General features: G+C 46.5%; 1 protein-coding gene across 1 annotated transcript; it reads right to left on the bottom strand.

Moving 5' to 3' along the window:
• Positions 1-1,029: 1,029 nt before the first annotated feature.
• Positions 1,030-21,674, bottom strand: LOC102188297 (FYVE, RhoGEF and PH domain-containing protein 1). The gene is made up of 17 exons (XM_018043796.1): positions 21,503-21,674; positions 21,020-21,197; positions 20,456-20,894; positions 19,082-19,171; positions 18,258-18,406; positions 16,192-16,348; positions 15,948-16,086; positions 10,664-10,722; positions 10,384-10,530; positions 9,891-9,983; positions 9,642-9,721; positions 5,646-5,676; positions 5,042-5,143; positions 4,557-4,682; positions 4,218-4,379; positions 2,475-2,618; positions 1,030-1,961 (listed from the first exon to the last, which is right to left on the bottom strand). Exons 1-17 carry the CDS (start codon positions 21,672-21,674, stop codon positions 1,656-1,658), a joined length of 2,574 nt encoding a protein of 857 aa, XP_017899285.1. The 3' UTR covers positions 1,030-1,655.
• Between the last annotated feature and the right edge of the window lie 3,800 nt (positions 21,675-25,474).

Below are 25,474 nucleotides of genomic sequence, written 5' to 3'. Positions count from 1 at the left end.
CCTGGGGGCAAAAGTTAAAAAGCTTTTTTTTTTTTCCCAATTTTTGGGTTTTTTTTTTTTCCCCCCTCCCCCGTTTTCGGGTGGGGTCCCTTCTTCTTTTGCTTCCCCCCGGGCAGCCCCCCTGCCCCCCGCTTGCTTCTTCCCTCATCTTTTCCCCCAAAACCTTACAAGTTGGAAAAAAAAAAACCAATTTAAACAAAAAAAGGCCTTGGGGGAAAAAAAAAAAAAAAAAAAAAAAAAAGCTTGATTTTTGAAAGGTTCTGCCAAAAATCTAGAGGGGATGGAAGAAAGAAAAATTCCAAACGAAGTAAAAAAAAAATTTAGGGGAAAGGCAGGGTTTTTTTTTTTTTTTTTTGAAAAACAAGAGAAAAGAAAAAAAAACAGTGGGTTCTGACTTTTTGGGCCAAAAAAAAAAAAAAAACAGGTTTTTGTGGGGACAGGGGAAAAATTCGGGGGGGGAGGGAAGAAGAAAAAAACGTTTTGACCGCAAGAGAAAATTAAGGAGATTTTTAAAAAAAAGAGGGGGGGTTTTTTTTTTTTTTTTGAAGGGAAAGAAAAAAAGAAGCAAAAGAAGAATGAAGGAGGGGAAAGCCAAAAGGGGCCCCCCCCAAGAAAACACTAATTAAAAACCAAAGGAAAAAAAGTTTTTTTTATTATTAAAAAGCCTGAAGAAGGAGGATCAATGGGTTCCCGCCAGGGCCCCCCAAAAGTTGGGGGGGGAAAAAAAACCACCTTAAAAAAGGAAAAAAAAAAAAAACCCAAAGGAGAGGGGTGGGGAAAAAAATAGGCCCCACCGCTGGGACGGAACCAGAAATTCCAAACACCTCATCCCATCAAAGTCACCTCAATAAATAATACCTTATTGTTTAATTTGTGGCTTGACCTGTGAGTAGTCTTGGAAGCATCCTTCTGGCAGCTGAGCTTCAGAGCTCAACAAGGGAGCAGTTTCTGGGCCTACCCCAACAACCTGCTACTTTGGACAAACAAACAGATGGACAAATGGAGCACAGCCACACTCTGAAAGTTTCCGTAAGCTTGAAATAAACTGTATTTTTCTTTAAAAAACAAAACAGAGTTTTCTTTGTCCTCCCCCGTGTTCCCCTGTCCTGCCCAGTGGCCCTGCCATGGGTCTAGACGATAAAATACTGGGTAGCCCTGGGGGCCAGGTAGAAGCTGTAAGCCATGGGAGAGGCAGGAGGGGTCTGGTCACCACCCCACATAGCATCATACATATGAAGACACTAGTTGAAGGGGCAGGGGTGGGCCAGGGCCATGGGGTCTGTGGCAGAGCTGGCACTTGAATCCAGATCTCCTGCCTCTGGTGCTTTGGAGGGATTTGGGTGGAGGCAGGATCTGTAGGGTATTGAGGGGTTGGGGGAAAATGGCCTAATTCAGGCAGGTCTAGCAATAGCCCCCACCCTCCCTGGGGGGACAGGGTTTAAAAAAAATTAACCACACTGTACGAATATTTTTTTAAAAGCCCAGGTTTTGTGAAAAGATGAATTAAAAAAACCCGAGACCCAGCATTCAGGATTGAAAGTGCCCATGATGGGAGTTCAAGTATTGACTGAGCTGGGAGGGTGGGGGCTGGGGCCCTTAATTGGACATGGGCAGCTAGAGTGTGGGGCAGGGCGTCCCAGTTACCCACAAACCCTCTAGGTCTTATCTCGGGTCTGGGGGGCTTCGGAGGGTTCAGCAGTGGCTCCTAAAGCTGCCACTGGCACCTCTTCCATCTCCCTGTCCTCAGACAGTGTGGGCCCTGGGCAGAACGTGTCCCCACGGCCTGCCCGGCCAAGCACAGCCATCCAGCGCCGCTGTAGCTCCTCTGTCTCAGGACTGAAGTACCAGCTCAGATGGCTCTGGGTGATCTTGAAGACATGCCGTCTGTCAGGCCGCTCCCCAGCCTCAGGAGGCCCCACCTCAAAGCCAATGAGGGGCAGGCTGCGCTGCGCTTTCACATCCTGGGGAACGGACAGAGCTAGGGTCACCTTGGGGTTGGGCTTCTCACTAGTTTTGCATCTTCTAAACCCCTCTTTTTCTTTCCCTGCTCAAGAACCTTACATGGTTTAACTGAGCAACAGGAAAATGTCTGAACTGGGGCTAGAACTGCAGGCTGATTCAAATACCTCTTTCCTTCCACACCCCAAGCCAGCTAGGCTAGTTTAGAGCATATAATGTTTTCAGGCCTTTGGGCTGTTGCCCTCTTCTCCATCTTGCCCACTCCAAATTGGATTAAGCAGTATCTCATCTCCACTTCAGCTTCCTCCCCCCATAACTCACCCCACTTATCCTTACATGTGTTGATCCATAATCATTCCTTGTCTCGAGCCTGTCTTTGTCTCATAAGGGTGGGGGCTTCTGATTTCCCCCTAGGTTCACACTATCCTCCAAGGCCAAGGAGAGGTGAAGGACTGAGAGGAAAGGAGAGTAGCCTGGCTTTGCTAGCCTCCTTTGACCAGGAGTAGGATGCATACCTGAGGGGCTCCGTAGATGTACAGCACCAAGGGTTCATTCTCAGGGACCACAAACCATGCCTTGTGCCAGCCTTTTCCACCCTTCTCCATGTAGTGTAGGAAGCTGCAGATGACACTGTTCTCCGCAGCCACTGAGGCCTGTTTCTGTGACCAGAGACATGAAGGGCATCAATATTGATAGGAGGCCTACCTTGGCTCCAGCACCCCCTCAGCATAGGGATTGCTATTCACATGTCCCAGGAGAGTATTGAAGCTCAGGTGGCAGGAGTGATTTGCCCACTGTCAACCCAGTGAGGGAGAAGGCAATGGCACCCCACTCCAGTACTTGCCTGGAAAATCCCATGGACGGAGGAGCCTGGTAGGCTGTGGTCCATGGGGTCGCTAAGGGTCAGACATGACTGAGCGACTTCACTTTCACTTTTCCTTTCATGCATTGGAGAAGGAAATGGCAACCCACTCTAGTGTTCTTGCCTGGAGAATCTCTGGGACGGGGGAGCCTGGTGGGCTGCAGTCTATGGGGTCACACAGAGTTGGACATGACTGAAGTGACTTAGCAGCAGCAGCAGCAGCAGCAGCAGCAGCAGCAACAGCAACCCAGTAAGAGTTGAAATTCAAAGCCAGGCTTATCTGCTGGATTCAGGCCATGGCTACTGCCTCTAAGGCTTGGTGGGAGGGGTGTGTAACTCTTAGTGGGGGGCCCCTAAATGTCAGTCAGGCATTCTTCCATCAGTTCATTTATTCCTCAAGTCATTTACACTTCATCTTTTTTTCAGTCTTCCATCACATGCACTCCCTACACTCAGCGAGAAGCAACTTAGCATTTTGGTTAAGGGGTTGGGTGAGTGGGTGGGTAAGGTAGTCAGGCTCAGACTCCCAGCCCTAGATGGAAATCCTGACTTGGAAGGAGAGCATATAGGGCTGTTCTGAGGATTAAATTAGTTACTATATGTAAAGTGCTTAGAAGAGTGCCTGGCATGGAGTTAGCTTTCTTTAAGTGTTAAACAAATACCTCAATTTAGTTACAAAGCATAAGTCTATATATGTGCATATATCTAGAAAGATAGGAAGTATAAGCATTAATGGTGGTAATCTCTGGGTTGAAGGAATTCGTAGTAGTAGTTTAGTCACTAAGTGATGTCTGACTCTTGCGACCCCATGGACTGTAGCCCACCATGCTCCTCTGTCCATGGGATTTCCCAGGTGAAAATATTGGAGTGGTTTGCCGTTTCCTTCTCCAGGGGATCTTCCCAACTCAGGGATTGAACCCGTGTCTCCTGCATTAGCAGGTGGATTCTTTACCACTGAGTTACCAGGGAAGCCCCGGGTTAAAGGAATGTGGTATTTTTATTATGTTGGTTATGATGTCTAACTTTCTTCAATGCACATATCCATTGTAATAAGAAAAGGTATTTTGTTAGTTAAAAGAAAATCCCAGCTCTGCCACTCACTGTGTAACTTGGGCAAATATACCTCCCTGGGCCTCAGTTTCCTCCTTTGTAAAACAAGAATAGGAAAAGCATTGATAGATAAGTTACTGTGAAGATAAATGTCTAAAGCACTTAAATAAAAATTACTCTTTGATTCACTTTTGTACTTATTTTACTCACTCGAAGCCTGGGTCACGTGTTCAGCACATGCACATGGTATTACAATTGCAGAGATGCCCAGGCCTTAGTCACCACTGTGTGAGTGGCTGGGGCCCCTGTGGTCAGTTGAGGGTTAGTTGAGGGGCCTGGTTCTTACCTCCAGGATGGACCTCCGGCGCTGGGGTGTATGCTGGCTGCAGGCTGGGCTGCTCCCGGGTACCCCATGCAAGGCCACATAGCAGTCAGTGCACACACGGTTGGAACGGTTGTTGTCATAGACAAGGCGAGCCCGGAACTCGGAGCACTTCCCACAAACCACCTGGGGTGGCAAGTGGGTAAGAACAACCTGATTCCAGTGGGTCTTCTCCTTCAGTGTACTAACTCCCACAGTGGACTTCACAGCCTCCCCCCACTTGGAGGGTGCCCTCTTAGAAGTGGGCCTTTGGGTTGCCAGCCTGTCTGCTCCATAGCTCTGCCCCTGCCTCTCAACACTTACATGTCCACAGGCCTTGCAGTGGTGCCTGCGTTTCGTGATGGAATTGAAGGGCTCCTGGCAGCGCATGCACATGGTGACTTCCTTTTCTCGGATGGGCGTAGGTGCCCGCTTTCCAAGATCCACATTCTGGAGAGAGGGCCAGGTCTCCAGTCAGAGAGTCAAACTCAGACTCCCCAGCCCAGTCCGTCCAGCCCTTGCCCAGGCTTGGATCATCATTGGTAGGCAGCAGACAGATTCAGAAGACCTGCCTTTGAGTCCTGGCTCTGCTCTACCTCACTGTGCTATTGAAGACCTGTCACTTGTACCAATACTTTCTGTGTATTGGTTTCCCCAGTAATTTCTCTATGACCCTACCAACAGAAGCCTGTGCTTCTGTAGTCATCTACTGCCTCTCTGGGAAGAGGAGAGGAGTATCTCAAGGTAAGGTGGGCACCTGGAGGCCTGGAGGGGATCCTGGTGCAGAAGGAGGGGATGTGGACTCTTACCGGAGAGTTGGGGGGTGTGTCTTCATCTTCCCTGTTTGTGGAGTTTAACAGCTTGAAGGTCTCCAGCGTCTGTTCATGCTTCAGGAGGGTGGAGTTGATGGCCTGGGAGAGGTGTAAGAAATAAGAGGTCAAAACCCAACTATCTGTTTCCACCCTTACCTCACTTTCCTATAAACTAGCTTGGAGTCAGAAAAGTTAGATTCTAGACTCAGCTCTATACCTTGCTAGACGTATGATCTTGGGTAAGTCCCTTCCCAAAATCTAGGTCTCAGTTCTTATATTTGTGAAATGGGGGGAGGGGATCAGTGGCTGAAAAACCACAGGCGGCCTTCCTGACAAATGTCTGGGATTAAATGTTTTACAGGGCTTAACTCACTGAGGTTACACCTTCAGAGGAGCCAGCTTTCTAAAGAACTGGGTAGTTTCTGCTTAACCTCTGGACCTCAGTTTGCTTATTTGTAAAATGGGGATGGTAAAATTTATTGGAAGGCAGATGTCCAGGCCAATTATGGTCAGATGTGAATATTAGGGTTGAGCCCCCCACCCCGAGAAGACCTGTTAATACTCTTCCAGCCCCCTACCACAAAGCCTTCTTAGATGTTACCTGGACCCAGTCTTTCTTCTCTTCCTCAGTCCTTGGGTAGGGAAGGTGGTGGGGGCAGGGGGAAAGAAAGATGTTGGGTTAGGCAGGCCAACCAAAAGCAACTGGAGTGGTAAAGAGCAGATGTTTTGGAGTTGGAAAGATCTGAGTTTGACCTTCTTGCTCCTTCACTTACCACTTATGTGACCTTAGGCAAGTCATATAACCTGAGTTTACCTATTGAACAGTTATTAATACTTTCCAGACCCTGTGCTAGGAGCCTGGGCCTCAGAGCAGACCCTACCATCAAGGAAGGAGCTCATGGGGGCAGACATGGACAATACAGGGGAATCAGTGCTATGACAGAGGGAAAATGGGGCTGAGGAGCCCAGGAAACCTGTCCCATCCTGGAGTTTGGGTGGGGGCTGCTTAAGATGGTTTCCTCAAGGAGGTGCTAGCCCTCAAGTAGAGGGGATTAGGTTGAAGTGTGTGAATTAGCATATAGAATGTACAGGAAACCATGAATAGTTCCCTGTTTGTGCTGGAATGTCAAGTTTGAGAAAGGAGGGCAGTTTATTTTTCTTCACTTGTAAGAATGGATGATAATTATCGGCCTGGGTTGTTCTGAGCAGTAACTGGAAAGTGAAAGTTGCTCAGTTGTGTCCGACTCTTTGTGACCCCCATGGACTATACAGTCCATGGAATTCTCCAGGCCAGAATACTGGAGAATTTCCCTTCTCTAGGGGATCTTCCTGACCCAGGAATCGAACTGGGGTCTCCTGCACTGCAGGCAGATTCTTTACCAACTGAGCTATCAAAGCAGTAACTGAGGTGATGTATAAAGTGCCCAGCACAATCCCTGATACACTAGGTACTCAGTCAGTGTGTTGCCCCTTCCCTTTGCCTTCCTTCCTCAACTCTCCTGTCTGCCCTGGTGCAGGCCCATCAACAGCTCACTAGGAGTAGGAGCCAGCCTCTTGGCTGACTCCTGCCTGGCCTCCTCTAATCTCCTTCCACAGTTACACTCCAGTGAAAGCCACTCAATCATGTCAGACTCTTTGTGACCTGTGGACCTATACAGTCCATGGAATTCTCCAGGCCAGAATACTAGAATGGGTAGCCTTTCCCTTCTCCAGGGAATCTTCCCAAGCCAGGGATTGAACCCAGGTCTCCCACATTGCCGGCGGATTCTTTACCTGCTGAGCCACAAAGGAAGCCTTTGTTGATGACTCCAGACATCAAAAGTATTTTTCTAATATGAAAATACAACTGTATCCTTAGGATCATTTCATGAAAAATCAAGGATGTGAGTCAATATTTAGCTACAAGAATATCCACTGCAATGCTGTTCTATTGTCATGAAAAATTAGAAGCAATCTATGTGTCCAACAACAGGGGCTTAGATTTTAAAAAAAGAAATGGTATATATCACTACTTCTACACAACATAAGTGATAAAGCTATTTATAATATGTTAACTCAAAACAACATATACAAAATAAACCTTTTTGTTTAAAAACACATGTGCCATGAGTGTTTACATTTGTCAGAACTCATCAGTGGTACACTTAAGACCTGTGCATTTCACTCTGAAAATTTGCCTCAAGAAAAAGGAGGAGATCTTAAACAAATATTGAATGCTAGTTAACGATATGAATGCCAAAGTCTTTAGGGGTGAGGTGTATGATATCTGCAACTTACTTGGTGAAATGCATGAAAAAAATCAGATGAATTGGTAGGTGGATGAAATGATAGATTTATGATAAAGTAAATATAGCACAATATTAACACTTGAATCTACATGGTGAGCTTGGGTGTTCACTGTATTTAAGCTTTCCAGTATTTTGCAAAATACTCATAATAAAATATGGAAAGGAAACATTGTGTGTTTCTGTGTGTGTATACATATGCAAATAGAGGAGAAGTCAGAAAGAGTTTCTGCCAGCACATCAGCACTGACTGTCTCTGCGTGGTACGGTTCTAAGGGATTTTACTTTATTCTGATTGTATTCTTTTTTACAAATTCTTTTTAATTTTCTATATTTTCTAACTTCTTTGCACTAAACAATATTGCTTTTGATGTTTAAGAGCCACAGCAGTGTTTTTGGCAGTGCATACTTAAGTATATAGGGGTGAAGAGTCATGTCTATAATTTACTTTAAAATGGTTCAGCAAAATATTTATATGGCAAAAATATATACTGATTCCTAAGTCAGTGATTCTAAACCCTGGTGCCAGGTTGAATCATACGAGCAACATTACCTTCTTTGTTTCTGCTGGCAGAGCAAAGTGAAAGTGAAAGTCTCTCAGTGGTATCTAACTCTTTGCAACCCCATGGACTGTAGTCCATGAATTCTCCAGGCCCTGGTGCACATAACATTAAAATCACTTGGGGAGCTTTTGAAACTCCCCATCTTCAGGCTATACCCCAGACAAATTAAACCAAAGTTTACAGGGGTGGGTCCCAGACATCACTATTTTTTAAAGCTCCTCAGTTGACTCCTATGTCACCAAAGTTGAAAATCAGCTAAGTGGTGGGCATATGAGTGTTTGCATTTCTACTTTTCTGGTTATTTGAAAATTTTCATTAAAAACAACTTTTTAAAGGGCAAAAAAGCAACTGCAAAGCAAACTTTCCATGCCTTCCCTCTGCTACTAGGAGAAAACCCTACACTGCTCGGTGCCCCCTTCTGGGCCCAGCATCCCTCTGCAGCCCCCTCCTTCCCATCCTAGCTGATGACCTGTCCCAGTCACTTAGGCTCTGCTGAACCCTGACTGGGCCCCACATCTGCCCTCCCCGGCTGTGCCTGTTGTCACTTCTGTTCTCCCTTTCTTGGCTTCAGGCCTCTGAGATGCTTAGTCTCTCAGAGCATCAAACCCAACTCCCTTCTCTCATCTTCCAGGACACCCTCTAGCCCACATTCATCTCTCTATCCTGCCTCCATGCAGTCCCAGCAAAGAGAGTTCTGACTCTGATTTCTTAATTCTTTGCAGCCTCTCAGAAGTAGATCATCTACCCACATGCATTCACTCTCTGGCCCTGACCATGGCCTCGATACCCTATCACCAATTCCAGCTCTGCTTCTTTCTAGCTGTGGGATCTTGGGAAAGGTGTATAACTCTTCTGTGCCTCAGTTTCCTCATCTGTAAAATGGGGCTGATAGTAACAGAGGCTACTTCAAGGGTTTTGAGAGTTCAGCTATTAAATTTAAACTTAAGTTAAAATTAACTTAAAACTGTGCCTCTGGCACAAGAGCAAGTCTTCATTAAATGTGAACTATTATTATAATCATTCAAGTAGAGAATGGATATGAAGGCCCCTTTGTTAAATGGCTGGACATTATTTTAAAATTTGTTCTGTAAAGATTTTTTATTATGAAAAATTTCAAGCATACAGAAAAGTAGATAGGATAACACAAGTACATTAAATATATATTCACTACATAGATGCAAATTTAAAAAATATTTTGCTATATCTTATACATATGTGTGTGTGTGTATATATATATAGGCTGATATAAATCATTTAAAAATAAGTTACAGATATCATGATACTAAATCATCATCATGCATCACCAAAAAAAAAGGCCATTCCCCTATATCCTCATATACCATTATCATACCTGAGAAAGTTAGCAATAATGCCCTGGTAGCTAATGCCCAGTTCATGTTTAGGATTTTCCCTGCTGTCTTGAAAATGTCTCTTAGGGCTGTTTTTCTCAAATAAGACTCCTATCATGGACCAGGCACTGCATTTGGTTGTTATTTCTCTTAAATCTCTGAATCCACAATAAACTATTTGTGCTACTGTTACTCATGTTTGGATTACTATCTCATTCTTCCCTCTCCTCTAACAAAACCCATCAGAAGAGCAAGTGTCTTTGGGGAAAGGGACCCATCCTTTCTCTGGAATACTCTCTCCTCTAGGGAGTAGCCAGTCCCCTGGCACAAGGTCTAGAATGCCTCAGCATATCTGAAGGCAACAGGAGGCTGGAAAGAAGATATAGGCAAGGGCAAGTACCTGGCCTGGAGCTCCAGGGAGCGCTGCTTTCCTGACACCAGGAAGGTCCGAGGCAGATTGAGGTTGGAACTTTCCTTCAGCTGAATGGAGAGAGAAAAGGGCTTGGTGAACTACTGAGCTCACCTACTGACCTCCACAGGGCCCTTGCCCTCTGCACACATGCACACACTTGGGGGTCAGAGTCAGAACATCTTTGTTCCAGCACCAAGGTCCCACTCTAGGTCCCCCTTCCCACCTCCTGGTGCTCACCTCCATGCCGTCTACATCAATGCGTGCCCGCACGCTAAACTTCTGGCCAAGGAGCCGCAGCCTGGGCACACAGTAAAGGAGGCGGTCGTTGAACTAGGAAGGAAAAGGTTTTGGATGTATGTGTGGAGGCCCCACAAGGGCTATGGCTCAGCTGCCTTCCCTTATAGGACTCCTGAAGCTTTACTGCTGGGGACTCAAAGCAATAGATAGAAAAAACAGACCAGATTGGGCACAAAGGTTGCAAGCAAAGAGCCTAGGCATGGGAGTCACTTCCTAGTTGGGTGGCCTTGGGCAAGTCAGTTCTCTCTAAGTCTTAGTTACATAATCTGTAAAGTTGAGAAAAAAATGCCCAGTATAGGTAGTAAAAATGCAATGCATTAGTAGAGGAAGGAATGGAGAGCAGGAAGTACAGCCTTGAGTGAGTACTGGGTCAATGTGGCATGGCGGGGTGGGGGTGGTATGGCCCACTTGCACCCCTACCCCTGGCACTTACTAGTATGAGGTATCGGTCTTGAGTGGTCCCATTCTTTGCTGACAGCTTAAGGATGTGGCCTTCTTTTATGAGCTCTTTGGTGGGGCTGACAATGTCTTCCTCACCTCCTAGCAACTCGTACACCTTCAGCAGCTTGTGCATTCGCTCCTGGTAGTGAGTAAAAGGCAAGGTTTGAGGTTCCGGCCTCCTCTCAGATGTCCACAGGTTGCAAGCCTCCCACTCCCCAGGATGGAGACAGGTGGCTGGCCAAGGAAAGGCAGGGGCTAGAGGGGCCACTCACCATTTTGCGGATGGCAGCATTAGAGTGCTCTGCTGCTGTGGCTATCAGCTCCAGAGACTCTGTAGACAGAGTGGGAGGTCAGATAGGGGCTAGCAGAAAAAAGGCTTTGGGAGCTTCTCTGCTCCCTGAATACCTCCTCCTGGTCTGGCCACACCCTCCCCATTCCAGAAAGTGCCAGCCTCAAAGATGTCCATAGCAACATCACTTAAAATCAGAAAATGACTCGATTAATGCCACAGTAGTAGCAGAACCACAGGACATGAAATAGCTGGCAGCCAATAAAATGCAAGCTTAAGATTATTATTACCACTAACAAAATAACAGTAATAGTTACACCTGTAACTGGAAGGACATATACCCATGTTTAACAAATTGTCTCAGGAGCTTCTCTGATGGCTCAGTGGTAAAGAATCTGCCTGCCAATGCAGGGTTTTATGGGTTTGATCCCTGTTCCGAGAAGATCTCATGTCACAGGACAACTAAGTCCGTGTGCCATACTATAGAGCTTGTGCTCTAGAGCGGTTAGCTGCAACTACTAAAGCCCACGCACCTAGAGCCCATGCTATGCAACAAGAAAAGCCACTGTAACTAGAAACCTGAACACTGCAGCTAGAGAGTAGCTCCTATTCACCACTAGAGAAAGCCCTCCTGCAGCAAGGAAGACGCAGTGCAGCCAAAAATAAATAATTTTTTTTTTAAAAAGTTGTCTCTGCAGCAAAAGAGACACAGATGTATAGAACAGTCTTTTGGACTCTGTGGGAGAAGGCGAGGGTGGGATGATTTGAGAGAATAACATTAAAACATGTATATTATCATATGTGAAACAGATCTCCAGTCCAGTTCGATGCATGAGACGGGCTGCTCAGGGCTGGTGCACTGGGATGACCCGGAGGGATGGGATGGGGAGGGAGGTGGGAGGGGGGTTCAGGATAGGGAACACATATACACCCATGGCTGATTCATGTCAATGTATGGCACAAACCACTACAATATTGTAAAGTAATTAGCCTCCAATTAAAATAAATAAATTTAAAAAAAGTTGTCTCTGGATGATGGGACTATGGGTGATTTCACTGTCTTCTTTTTCCAATTTTTTGACAAAGAATACATATTACCTTTTATAATCAGAAAACAAGTCATATAAAGAAACAGAGACAGTTCTATTCTTTGCCTCAATAATTCTGATGATAGGAATCTATACTAAGAAAATACGTGTTCTGTGTACAAATACACTTTTGTTGCAGTGGTGTTTACAATAATGTCAAACCAGAAATAATACAACTGTAGGGGTTCAGTTAAAAAGAGTAATGTGCATTCGTATAACACAATACTAAACAACCTTTGCAAATGATGCTTTTGTAGTATTTTTCATGATCTGTGAAATTCTCAGGATATTTTAGGAAAAGGAAAGGATACAAACTTGTGTATATGACATGATTTCAATGCCACAAATACATGTGTATAAAAAATACCAGTAAGAAATTATGTCAAAGTGTTCCTCACTCTTATTCTCTGGAGTTTTGTATCATAGATGATTTTCTTCCTTGCCTCTTTCAGCTTTCCTGTATTTCCATACTTCCTATTGTGACTAGGTATCAGAAAAAAATACGAAATAAATCCCTATGCATCTCCACACACTAATGAATCTTGTCCATGCTTGAGGCCCAGCTGCACTGTACCCCACTCTTGTTTGCATGGTGCTGGATTTTCCCATTCAGAAACTATGCACAGGTGCTTCTGAAGAGAGTCCACATGGTTGGCCAAGCAAGTGTTATTTTCCCAGGAAGCTGTCTCTCAATGACCAAGTCTTGGTGCTCAAGATCTGTGATCCCTAACCCAGTTCAGGCCTTTCAGGTGCCAGTCTCCAAGCTCCCAGCCCTTTTCTACCCTAGCTGTCAGAGGGCGCGTTTTTACACACAGCTTGCTGTCTGTCACTCCTCTGTTCAAATCTGTCAGTTGTTCTCCTATGCCTGCAGGGTAAAGACCCAGTCCTTTAGCCTGGCATTTTAAGCCCTTGGTCAACAGGGTCGTCTGTTGACCTCTCCAGCCTTCTCCACTTGCACCTCGCTAAACATGTCCTGTCTTGCTTCATCTGGCCAACTCAGTCTTCTGGATTCAGCTCATCTCTTCCAAAAAGCCTTCTCTGAGTACCCAGGCTGGGTTAGGACACTGTCTGGGTTCCCACCTTCCCCTTTGCTTCCTTCTGTCCCGCTAGTCACACTATGTATTCATCATGTATTTACCTATCTGCATCCCTCAGCAGACTAGGAGCTCCCTAGGATGGGGAAAAGGTTCTACCACCTTTCCCTGGGCTCCTGAATAGATGCTTTGCCTAGCATTCTTCAACCCTCATAACAACCTTATGTGCCTTGTTTGTCCAATGAGGAAACTGAATCAGAGAGAAGAGGTGCAACCCTAGGCTGTGTGCCCCAGGAGGCAGCAGAGCTGACATCAGAGCTGCCCTTTCTTCCACAAATTCTGCATGGTGTATGCTGGGTCGTGGAGGTGGGCAGTGCCCAGGAAAGGGGGCGGAAGAAGACTCTGGCAAACTGTGGTCATATAAGCTCAGGCCTGTAGAGGCGACTGGGCTCAGACTACTTCGCTATCAGGATCTTCGTCTGGAGGTGTCCTGTGTAGGGGTATAGATGGGCTTTTCCAGGGGTCCAGTGGGTACAGGCTCTGTCTGGTGATTCACTGTGGGGATTTCAGTCCAGGATTTCTTTTGGGGGTTCAGGCTAGGGAGTGTGGTTTGGGGAGCTTTGTCTAGGAGCTTGGTAGTTTGATCTGGAAGCTCTGATGGGGCCTGGCCTGGGCTGGGCAGTCTAGGATCTTGGTTAGAGTTCAGTCTTGGGCTCAGGGGGTGCTGCTCAGGCCAGGAGTTCCAGCTGGCCTGGTTTGGGGAACTCAGTCTAGGGTCCAGGCTCCAGAGTTTAGTCTGGGAAATATAAAGTAGGAGAGTTACTGTGGAACCAGAGATACGACTCACTGGGGCTCAGATCTGGAGGTACTTTCTGGGGCTCTACCTTATGGCAGAAAGTGAAGAGCAACTAAAAAGCCTCTTGATGAAAGTAAAAGAGGAGAGTGAAAAAGTTGGCTTAAAGCTCAACATTCAGAAAATGAAGATCATGGCATCCGGTCCCATCACTTCATGGGAAATAGATGGGGAAACAGTAGAAACAGTGTCAGACTTTATTTTTTGGGGCTCCAAAATCACTGCAGATGGTGACTGCAGCCATGAAATTAAAAGATGCTTACTCCTTGGAAGAAAAGTTATGACCAACCTAGACAGCATATTCAAAAGCAGAGACATTACTTTGCCGACTAAGGTCCGTCTAGTCAAGGCTATGGTTTTTCCAGTGGTCATGTATGGATGTGAGAGTTGGACTGTGAAGAAGGCTGAGCGCCGAACAATTGATGCTTTTGAACTGCGGTGCTGGAGAAGACTCTTGAGAGTCCCTTGGACTGCAAGGAGATCCAACCTGTCCATTCTGAAGGAGATCAGCCCTGGGATTTCTTTGGAAGGAATGATGCTGAAGCTGAAACTCCAGTACTTTGGCCACCTCATGCGAAGAGTTGACTCATTAGAAAAGACTCTGACGCTGGGAGGGATTGGGGGCAGGAGGAGAAGGGGACGACAGAGGATGAGATGGCTGGATGGCATCACTGATTCGATGGACGTGAGTCTGAGTGAACTCCGGGAGTTGGTGATGGACAGGGAGGCCTGGCGTGCTGTGATTCATGGGGTCGCAAAGAGTTGGACACGACTGAGTGACTGAACTGAACTGAACTGAACCTGGGGATTTTAGTTTGAGGGGTTAAAAAAAAATAGGGAGGTCAACTTAAGATCTTGGGCTGGGGAGCCTAGTGAGCACATTGCAGGCTGGCTGTCCTTCAGAGATTCTCATTCTGAGCAGCTCAGAATACTGGACTGGGAAGTTCTTTCTGAGAGGCTCATCTTTGGTCTCAGTGTGGGGAGTTCAGCTGGCCAAACTCAAGCTCTGAAGTTTATTCTAGGGACTCATATAGGGCCGAGATTGGTATAAAACAGGAAACTAAGTTAGATGAACTCAATCTGAGGGCTGATTTTAGGAACTCTGTACCTGCTATTGCTTCTGCCTGGGACATGCTCCTCCCTACTCAGCACATGGCTCTCCTCTTCTTCTTATTCATATTTGATTCAAATATCCTCTCTTCTGAGAGGTCACCTAGTCTAAAGTTGCCCCCCCCCAGTCACTGTCACATCACCCTCTCATTCTCTGAATCACACAAAGCACCTATCTAATGTTCTCCTGTGTATTTATGACTTTTGTCTACTGTCTATCTCCCTGACTAGAATACACACTCCCTGAGATCAAGGGCCTTGTCTGTCTTGTTCACCTTCCATATCCACTGTGCCTAGGACAATGCACAGAGCACCAAGGTACTCAGTAAATAGATGAAGGAATGATCTATTATGTTAATGAAGGAATAAATGGAAATAACAGTCTGGGGAGAGAAAGCTGGGGAGACTCTGGGGAGCACTCTTGGGGTGTAACCCTGAGAAGTGGGTCTCATATTGAAAGAATCAGAATGAAACCCTTGCTAGTGGTTCAGTGTGTGAGTACTTGTCTAGGGAGGTGGTATTTTAGCCTAGAGATCCAAATCTGGGAGGCAGAAAATACGGAGTCCAGTCTGGGGTACTCAGTTCTAGGGAGGTAATTTTATGGGGTTCTGATCAGACTTGGAGGCTCTTTTGGGAGGGTCATTCTGGGTAGTGACTGGTGGGTATGGAATGAAGCTCTAAATGTGGAGAATGGAAAGTCAGGGACTTGATGAGACAAGTCTCTTTCTGGGGAGCTCAGCAGTGGAGATTCAGTAAAGAAAACTTGGCCTGAGAGAGTCAGTCTGGGCTCTTAGCCTGTTGGCTCAGTCCCTGAGGGTTTAAGCTCAGCTTCATTTTGCATTGGGGACAACTTCATTTGAGAACCAGTCAAGGGGTCAGCCTTGGGGTCTTAACCTAGGGAAGACATCCCTTTAGGGGATCTTTCTGAGTACACCCATCAAACTCTGGAGTTCCAGTTGGAAACTTCAGGCTGGGGGACTTGTAAATGTCCTGTCTAGGTGCTCAGGCAGAGACTTCAACCTGGAGGTTCATCCTGGGGTCTCATTCCAGACACTTAAGGTGGGCCTTTCAGTTTGGAGGTTCTACTCTGAGATCTCAATTACATGGCAATGGAAGGCTGACCCTGTTAGTTGTCTTTGGCAGGGGTAGGGTGGGGAGGAGGGCCCAGTTGTATGCACTCACTTTGGGCGTCCTTGCTGTCCGGGGAGCCATGGGGCAGCTTTAACAGATAGTCCTTGAGAAGCAGCTCATAACGGGGGATGCGCTGCACGGGCTCCAGCATGTGGTGCTGCAATGTCAGGTTGCCACAGGCTTCCTCCTTCTGTGACAGGCAGAAGCAGGAAGGTTCAGGTCTGGCCAAAAACCCCTGACCAGGTCCCCACAGACCTGTCCATCTCAGCTGGTCCCATCCAGCTTCACTGCTTACCTGCACCTCATGGATGATCACTTTAAACTGGGTGGAACGCTCTGTCCAGGTGTTGACTAGCTCCACAGCTCGGTCAAAGTTCTTCACATACTCGCCATACATTTTGAGGAAGGGTGCCAGCTTCTGCAGGATGTCTCCGATGCGTGGGTAGCGGTCCCTGGGGTGGAAACAGGGCCTGACCTGGTCCTGCTGATCCTTGTCCCACACAGTGCCCCCACTCTACAGGCTATTCTTATCCCAGTCCTGGAAACCTACTTCTCAACCAGTCTGTTCCTTTGGAAATGCTGCTTATATTATAGAATAAGTAGGCTGAAAGGCTCAGCGTGACCTAAGACCACAGCCTGGGCCCACCCACCCCAACTCTGCCCTGCCCTGAGCACAAGGGATGACATGTCCTGGGATACCTGAAAGGGCCACTTCATACACTGCCTATTGATTCTGTGCCCAGACTTGTACTGAGTTATTCTGGTGACACAAATAAGCCACACTTAACTGATCCCCGAGAGGGTCATGGTCTGGTAGGGGAGTCAAAGTAACCAGACCTGGTTGCACTCCTCAAGAGTCACAGTCTATTGGAGGACACATAGGACCAAACCTTCATTGGTCACAGTCTGCTGGGGGAGACAACAAGAAGTGGCCTTGGTTCAGCCCTCAGTGGTCACAGTAGTTGGGGAGATGTAGGAAGTGACTTCATGTAGCATGAAGACGCACTTTATCCTGTGGGTGTGGGGAGCATGGAGATGATTTAATCAGGAAGTAAAATGGTCTGTTCTGACTGTTGTTCAGAAACACCATTGTGGAAGGTGATATAGACATTAAAGAACGAATTGGAAGAGGAGAGCCTGGAAGCCAGGAGACTGCCTATGAACCTTGCCTTTCTACCCCAGGACTCAGCTTAGATCTCATCTCTTCCCTGAATCCTTTGTTAACCCCTAGGCTAGTTTTGGTCCCTTTGATTCCCACAGCCTCCCATCCTCAGCTCTGTCATAGTACTGATGTGAAAGTGAAAGTATTGGCTGCTCAGTCATGTCCAAATGTTTGTGACCCCATGAACTCTAGCCCACCAGTCCTCTGTCCATTGAATTGTTCAGGCAAGAATACTGGAGTGGGTAGCCATTCCCTTCTCCAGGGGATCTTCCTGACACAGGGATCGAACCCAGGTATCCTGAATTGCAGGCAGATTCTTTACCATCTGAGCCACCAGGGAATAACAACAACAACAATCATAGCACTGATTTAAAAATGGCTCACATTCACTTCAGTTCAGTTCAGTCACTTAGTCGTGTCTGACTCTTTGTGACCCCATGAATCGCAGCACGCCAGGCCTCCCTGTCCATCACCAACTCCCGGAGTTCACCCAAACTCACGTCCATTGAGTTGGTGATGCCATCCAACCATCTTATCCTTTGTCATCCCCTTCTCCTCCTGCCTTCAATCTTTCCCAGCATCAGGGTCTTTTCAAATGAGTTAGTTCTTCGCATCAGGTGGCCAAAGTATTGGAGTTTCAGCTTCAACATCAGTCCTTCCAATGAACACTCAGGACTGATCTCCTTTAGGATGGACTGGTTGGATCTCCTTGCAGTTCAAGGGACTCTCAAGAGTCTTCTCTAACACCACAGTTCAAAACTTAGCACTTAACTATATACTGGGTACTATTTTAAGCTCTCTACATGTATCAACTCATTCAGTCCTTAAAATAACCCTACAAGGTAGGCCATTATTATTACCCTCATTTCACAACTGAGGAAACTAAAGCACAGTAACTTAAGAAACTTGCTTAACATTACAAATTTAGCAAGTGGCAGAATTGGAATTTGATCCCAACCAATTTGGCTCCTAACCTTATACTTTTTAGGGCTTTGCTATTCTGTTGTAATTTTCTGAGTCCTGATCTTATTTCATTCTAGATTGAGAGGGCCTGGAAAGTAGAGTTCAGGCCTGATTTTTTTTGTGAAAGGCGATGAGGGGAGAGGGCAGGGAGGAACAAACTCTAGTGCACACATTGGGCCTGGGCTCAGCAGGCAAGTGGACAGGAAGGTGGGCAGCCTAGATCTGGGGCCCCTCACCATTCCTCCATGCGCTTCTCTAGCTCAGGCAGCAGGAACTGCTGGTGGAAGCAATAGATGGAGCAGATGTTAGAGAAGATGCCGTGGACGACGTCAGCTGGGAAGGAACTGCGGTTCCGAGCTTCTTCTAGCAGCCGAGCGCAGAACACCTGTGGGGCAGGGCATGTGTGCTCAGCCCAGTGGGGCCTGGGGCTTGGCTGGGAAAGGAGCAGCTTGCACATGAGGGCAGTGTTTGTGGGCAGCTCTATGGAGCTTTGGGATCAGCACTGATCTTGATACTGAGGAGTGAGGGAATGGAGTGAGGCTTGTGTGTGGGGTTGATTTCAGGTTGTCAAGGTTAGGATCTGGAGGTAGACATTGCAACAATAAGTCAGGATCAAGGTCAAGGTCAGAATTAGACTCAGGGTCAGAGACAAGGTTGGAATTAGATCCATTCATTTAACAAATACTTTTGAGTGCCTACTGTATGTCAGGCAGTGAACAGACAAAAATTCCTACCACTAGGGATTCTAGTGGATTTGGGGGTCAGGAATAGGGCCAGGTTTAGAATGAGGGTCAGAGTCTGGTTCACAGCCAGGTTAATTCAGGATCTGGATTAGAGTTGTAGTTAGGGTTTAGGAATGAGGGTTGATACAAAGATCAAGCTTGGGGTGATGAATCAGAGTTGGCTTCAGGGGGACAGGATGGGGATCAAGGTCAGAGAGGAGCCTTACCACCTCTAGATTCTGGCCTCACTGATAGAGTTAGGCTCAGGCCCTCTCAATTCCTCTTTGGCACCCACCTACCAGATCCTGGTGCCCTGGTGCCCCTGCAGGACCATTCACCTGATCCAGGAGATGGAGCCTGGAAACGTAAGCCTTCTCAGTTTGCAGGAGTTCATTGGCAATGTGGAACACCTTCTGTTGCACAGTCAACTGAAGAGAGAAGAGGCAACTGCTGGTCTATCATCCTGTACTCTAACCTTCACCCAAACCCCTAGAATTCTCAAAATACCATAAATGCTGCTCTATACCTAATGCCACTTAAAGATAACTGTACCTCCCATCCCTGAAGCCATAAGCCCCACAGCTTCACTCCAACTCCCCTGTGTGTCATAAAGGCCACCCCTCAATTCTGATACTGTGTACTTCTCATTCAGCCACTCATTCACCAGGCCACCTGCTCCCTCTATTCACTCTGCATAGTGTAGTGGGTAAGGTGTGGGCTAGAAAGTCAGACTTCCTAGCTAGGTTCAAATTGTAGCTCTGCCATTTACTAGCTTGAATAAGTTGTATAAATGCTCTGTATTTAAGTCTCTTCATCTACATATACAGGTAATAATAGGACCTAAGTCCATTTGTAATTTAGTCAACTAAATGATTTAATGTAAGTGAAACATAGCAGACTATGGATTAAGTAGACTATAAATTATTCACCCACTCAGTTCATTGTCAGTAAAGGCTTGCTGAGTACCTGGGGAGTGAGGAAAACCCAAAAGAATAAAAATGTATAAAACTCATTGCCTGTTGCCCTTCTTGCCTGTTTACTGGACACATATTTGCTGAGTCCCAGACCTTGGCCCCCACATCTGAGCTGGGTTCTGGTGACACAGGTATTCTGGCTACGACCTAATTAAGTGCAAGGATGCCTCAGAAGCAGTGTTAGGCTGCTGGGGCACAGAAAGGGATTCCTGCTGTGGAGAGCTTTTGTCCCACAGCCTCAGGCTCCTAGGGGGCTCTAAGTTCTTGTGCCCTTCCAGAGGCCGGCTGTCTGGAAATCTCTCTGGATGTGAGACTTTCCATTTTACAAATAAGGAAACTAAGGTTATGGTGGGGCAGCAGAGACTCACCCAACCTAACATAGCTACTGAATCTGGGGATTCTCCAGCTGGAGCAGGACACTAAAGATCCCCAACCAGAATGCCCATCTTTAAGATGGAAAAACTGAGGCCCAACTGGTGGTTCTCAGATAAGGGTACAACAGTTTTCCTCATGGGCACTTGGAACTGTGAATGGTCATTTTTGTAGTTACAGTGATGCAGGGACAAGGTACAGGTCTGCTACTGATATTCAGTACCAGGGGACCAGGGAAACCAAACATTCCAAGTGGAAACAATGCCCTGTTTTGAGAAATACTGAGCTGGGGAAAGAACCAAGTGTAAAAGCCAGGCTTCTGGTTTCTCCACACAGTCCTGCCTCTTGGTGAACATGGGTCAGTACCTCCACGGACTCCTGTCTCTCCATCAGGGGTGCTGGGACTTCTCTGTCCTTCTCATCCTCCTCGTCGTCGTCCTCCTCCTCCAGGTCACTATCAACCTCCTGGGAGCTGGGCCGGTGGGGGTCGGCCAAGGCAACAGGGACACTGGCCAGGGCAGGGGGCCCAGGGCAGAGGCCGTGGCTAGGGGGCCCGTCATCACTGATGAAGCAGGTCTCCTCGCTGTTGGATGGTGAGCTGATGCTGTCAATGCCGCTGTCCCGATTGGGTACCTTCTCGCCATCCCGGGGCCCGGGAGCCAGCAGGAACAGGCAGCGGGATGCCTCGCCCTCAGGGAGCTGGGGCACTGGTGGCTGTGGGGGTGGCTGTGGCAACATGGCTGGCTCTGTGGGACTTGGGCTGGGGCCAGGGGCTGGCCTATCCGAGGCAACAATCACAGGCTCTCTGAGGTGGGTGGTAGACACACATGGAGGCAGGGCATGAGCTTGACTGAGAGGCCTGTCTTACAACTGTCCTTTCTATTCCAGGCCCACCCTCCCCCCACAGGGTCCCCCGGGAGCTGGACTCACCTTTCAAATTTCTCAATCAGTGAGGATACTGCTGCAGAACTGGGGCTGGCCTCTGCCCTGGAGGCCAGGCCCTTGGCTACTCGGGGGTCTGCAGGCAGTGGGCGTGATGGTGGGGGTGGGATGGGCTCAGGTGGTGGGGGCATCCGGGGCATCTGCAGGTAGCTGGGCTTCGGGGGGACTAGAGAGATGGATGGGATAAAGAGGGGAGATCCCAATAGGCTGAGTTTGAAGTTGGCTATTGCAGCCAGGCCACAAGCCCCTCCACAAACCCCCGGTCTGCACCTTTGCCTGAGACAGGCACAGAACTGGCCCAAGGTGAGATGCCAGTATGTGCTCATTAGCTTCAGGTCACAGCCCTCTGCTCCTAGACTGTGGTGCTTCCTGTCCTTCTAACAAGCCTTCTCCTCGGCCACTGGCAAACCTTTCCCCTCCTCTGTCCCCTCTCCTGGGCCGTTTCTTTATCCCCTCTCTGGAACCACTTACCCTGTGGCTTTGGGCCCGGTGCCCGCTTCAGTGGCGAAGGACGCTGGCTGGGGGTTTCAGTGGGGGGGCCTGGGTCTGAGCGAAGTCGCTGGGGACCTTCTGGATGAGGCTCAAGGCCCTGGCCAGGGTCAAGGGACAAACTTTTAACCAAGATCCGGTTTCCCTGGTGCATCCCTGCAGAAAGGGAGAAACTGGATGTTAAGCAACTGATTATCCCAAAGGAGACTGGAAAGTTTTATGTCTTAGCAGGTACCTGTGGTATCGAGTTCCCCTGAACCCCTCTCCTGGCTACACTGTCTTTCTGGGAAACCTTTACTCCAGCAGTCAGATGGGAAGCCAGGCCCAGTGTTGTGGCTCGCTGTTTTCATTAATAGACAAGAGTTCTTTGCGGTTAGTACACTGATTTCTTGTATGTCAGCAGGCATCATTACTAGGGAGTTTAACCAGGTTGGGGGCAGGCACGAGAAGCCTATGGTTTGTGTACATGGTTGCACTGTTATTTATATAGCCATAATGAGATGCTGAGCCTAAAGTGTTCTTCACATTTTCTCTTCAGTTCCTGAGGATATCTGGACTTCCTTTTCTACAGTTTTATATAGCTGAAAATAATGAAATTATATTTCATGAATAAAAGTTTTGCTTCTTAAAATCCCAGCTTCTCACTAATCTGTACTATCCTCCTCTATTTCCACACCTACACACCCCACACACAGCCAGCATGTAGAGTTCAGGTTACAGGAACAGCTTTAGGACACCAGGCAAAAAATTCAGGAAAGTGAGGCCTTTCTGCATTGTCCCTCTTCCTTCACCTGGGGTCCCTAAACCCACCTCTGTCTTTGGTCCTGGGGGAGATGATGGTCACCCTGAGGTGAGAAGATTCAGTCTGGGAGGTGTGAGGGGACCTCTGCACCCAGGGACGACACATTCTAAGGGAAGGAGTGTGGCCTGGCTGGGCAGGGATCTGTGTGTGGCACGTCTCAGATGATAGAGAAGTCAGGGAGGAAGCAGAGCAGAGTAGAGATGGCAGTTTGATGAGCTGGGTGACCAGCCTGTGGGTAGAAGAGAGCTATGAAAGACCATCGTGTAGGGAAGGATGCAGCAAATAGGTGTCAGGACAAGAGAGGGAGTGGCAGCCAAGAGCCCCCAGAACTCCCCCCCCACACATGGTGCCAATTTTGCTATGCCACAGTCACATGACCTCTCATAGCCACCGAGAGTCTGTTACCCTGTGTCACAGTTTCATACGTGACCAGTCACAAAGGGGTTCACTCAGTCACAGAGACACAGGTGTTATTCACACTGTTTCACTTAACTTTGGGGACACAAAATTCAAACATCCAATCATGCTATCACGCTTCTGAAAGCCTGGTCACACAGTCATAAAGACCCATAGTCACAGCTTTACATATTATCATACAGCCTCACAGTATTACATGCACTGGCAAACATGGCCATGCACAGTCACAAAGACACAAATCACATAGTGGCAAATCTACAATTTCACACATAGCCTCATATAACAATCACCTAACCACTTACCATCATATACCCACTTATATACTCCTCAAATATGGTTCCACTGAGTCACAAAGATATACAGTGCCATTTACACTGTATCTCACAGTCTCAGGGCCACAGTGTCATACACACCAGGATATGGTGTTACAGGTTTACACCTGCAAATGGTTCACACAGTCATAAGACTATAGCCATCAGGGGTTATTATACCATGTCATATACAACCTTGCACAATGACTAAACAATACAAAGTCACCTGCCACCATGTACCCCAAATCACAGACATACAATCACACATGGCGTAACTTACTATGTCATACTCATGAAACAAACATGTCCGTGGAGCCCCTGGGTCTTAGGGGCTCAGGTATACACACGACACTTGCCTCCTGGTCTACATAGTCATGGTGTCACATGCAGCCTCTGTTGCAAAAACATACAGCTACAACACAGAAATACTCCACTGGGTCCTGTGATTTTCCCACTGCTGTATTTTTCCCACTGCTATAGTGCTGATAAGTATAACATGAACTCAGGAAAATCATCATAATTGCCATTACAGGGGAGATTTGGAGGAAGGGAATGGGATTTCATTTCACTTGACTCTGCAATGTTACAAGTAGTCTAAGACCAGAAATAAATGCAAGAATAACAATAGCTGTTGGATACCCAATAGCTTATTATATTTTATCCTATCAAATCCCTTGTTTAAATGATCCTTTCATTACTATAAAAGTAATACATACTTATAAAATGTAGAAAATACATAAAATATAAAGGAAAGGAAAGAAAGAAAGAACCCTTGCAAAATCCAACCATTTTTCTACCACCAAGAGACAAACACTGTTAATATTTTAAAGCATCTATAATACTATTTTTTAAAAAAATATTCATACTTTAATTAAAAGATCGTTGATTTACAGAATTTTGTTGTTTTCTGTCAAAGCTCAAATGAATCAGCCATAGATGTACATATATCCCCTCCCTTTTGAACCTCCCTCACATCTCCCTCTCCATCCCACTCCCCTAGGTTGGTACAGAGCCCCTGTTTGAGTTTCCTGAGACATACAGCAAATTCCCACTGGCTATCTATTTTACATATGGTAATATAAGTTTCCATGTTGCTCTCTATATACATTTCACCCTCTCCTCCCCTCTCCCTGTGTCCATGTCTGTTCTCTATGTCTGTTTCTCCACTGCTGCCCTGCAAATAAATTTTTCGGTACCCTCTTTTTAGGTTCCATATATATGTGTTTGTATGCAATATTGATCTTTCTCTTTCTGACTTACTTCACTCTATATAATAGGATCTAGGTTAATTCACCTCATTAGAACTTACTCAAATGTGTTCCTTTATATGACTGAGTAATATTCCATTGTGTATATGTACCATAACTTTATCCATTCATCTGTTGATGGACATCTAGGTTGCTTCCATGTTCTAGCTATTGTAAATAGTGCTGCAGTGAAGATTGGGGTACATGTGTCTTTTTCAGTTTTGATTTCCTCAGGTTATTTGCCTAGAGGTGGAATAGCTGGGTAATATAGTGATTTGATTCCTAGTTTTTCAAGGAATCTCCATACCATCTTCCATAATGGCTCTATCAATTTACATTCCCACCAATAGTGCAAGAGGGTTCCTTTCTACACATCCTCTCCAGCATTTATTGCTTGTAGATTTTTTGATGATGGCCATTCTGACCAGTGTGAGATGATATCTCATTGTAGTTTTGATTTACATTTCTCTGATAATGAGTGATGTTGAACATCTTTTCATGTGTTTGTTAGCCATCTGTATGTCTTATTTGGAGAAATGTCTGCTTAGGTCTTTCCCCCACGTTTTGACTGGGTTGTTTATTTTTCTGGTATTGAGCTGTATGAGCTGCTTGTATATTTTGGAAATTAATCCTTTGTCAGTTGTTTCACTTGCTGTTATTTTCTCCCATTCTGAGGGTTGTCTTTTCACCTTGATTATAGTTTCCTTTGCTGTGCAAAAGCTTTTAAGTTTAATTAGATCCCACTTGTTTACTTTTTTAAAAGTTTCATTACTCTAGAAGGTGGGTCATAGAGGATCTTGCTTTGATTTATGCCATTGAATGCTCTGCCAATGTTTTCCTCCAATAGTTTTATAGTTTCTGGACTTACATTTAGGTCTTTAATGCATTTTGAGTTTATCTTTGTGTATAGTGTCAGGAGGTGTTCTAATTTCATTCTTTTACATGTAGCTGTCCAGTTTTCCCAGCACCATTTATTGAAGAGGCTGTCTTTGCCCCATTGTATATTCTTGCCTCCTTTGTCAAAAATAAGCTGCCCATACATGCATGAGCTTATTTCTGGGCTTTCTATCTTGTTCCATTTGTCTATATTTATGTTTTTGTGCCAGTATCATACTGTCTTGATGACTGTGGCTTTGTAGTATAATCTGAAGTCAGGAAGGTTGATTCCTCCGGCTCC

The sequence above is a fragment of the Capra hircus genome (genome assembly GCF_001704415.2).
Source record: "Capra hircus breed San Clemente chromosome X unlocalized genomic scaffold, ASM170441v1, whole genome shotgun sequence".
In the NCBI taxonomy this organism is placed as follows: Eukaryota; Metazoa; Chordata; class Mammalia; order Artiodactyla; family Bovidae; genus Capra; species Capra hircus.
This window is presented reverse-complemented; position numbering and strand designations above follow the sequence as displayed.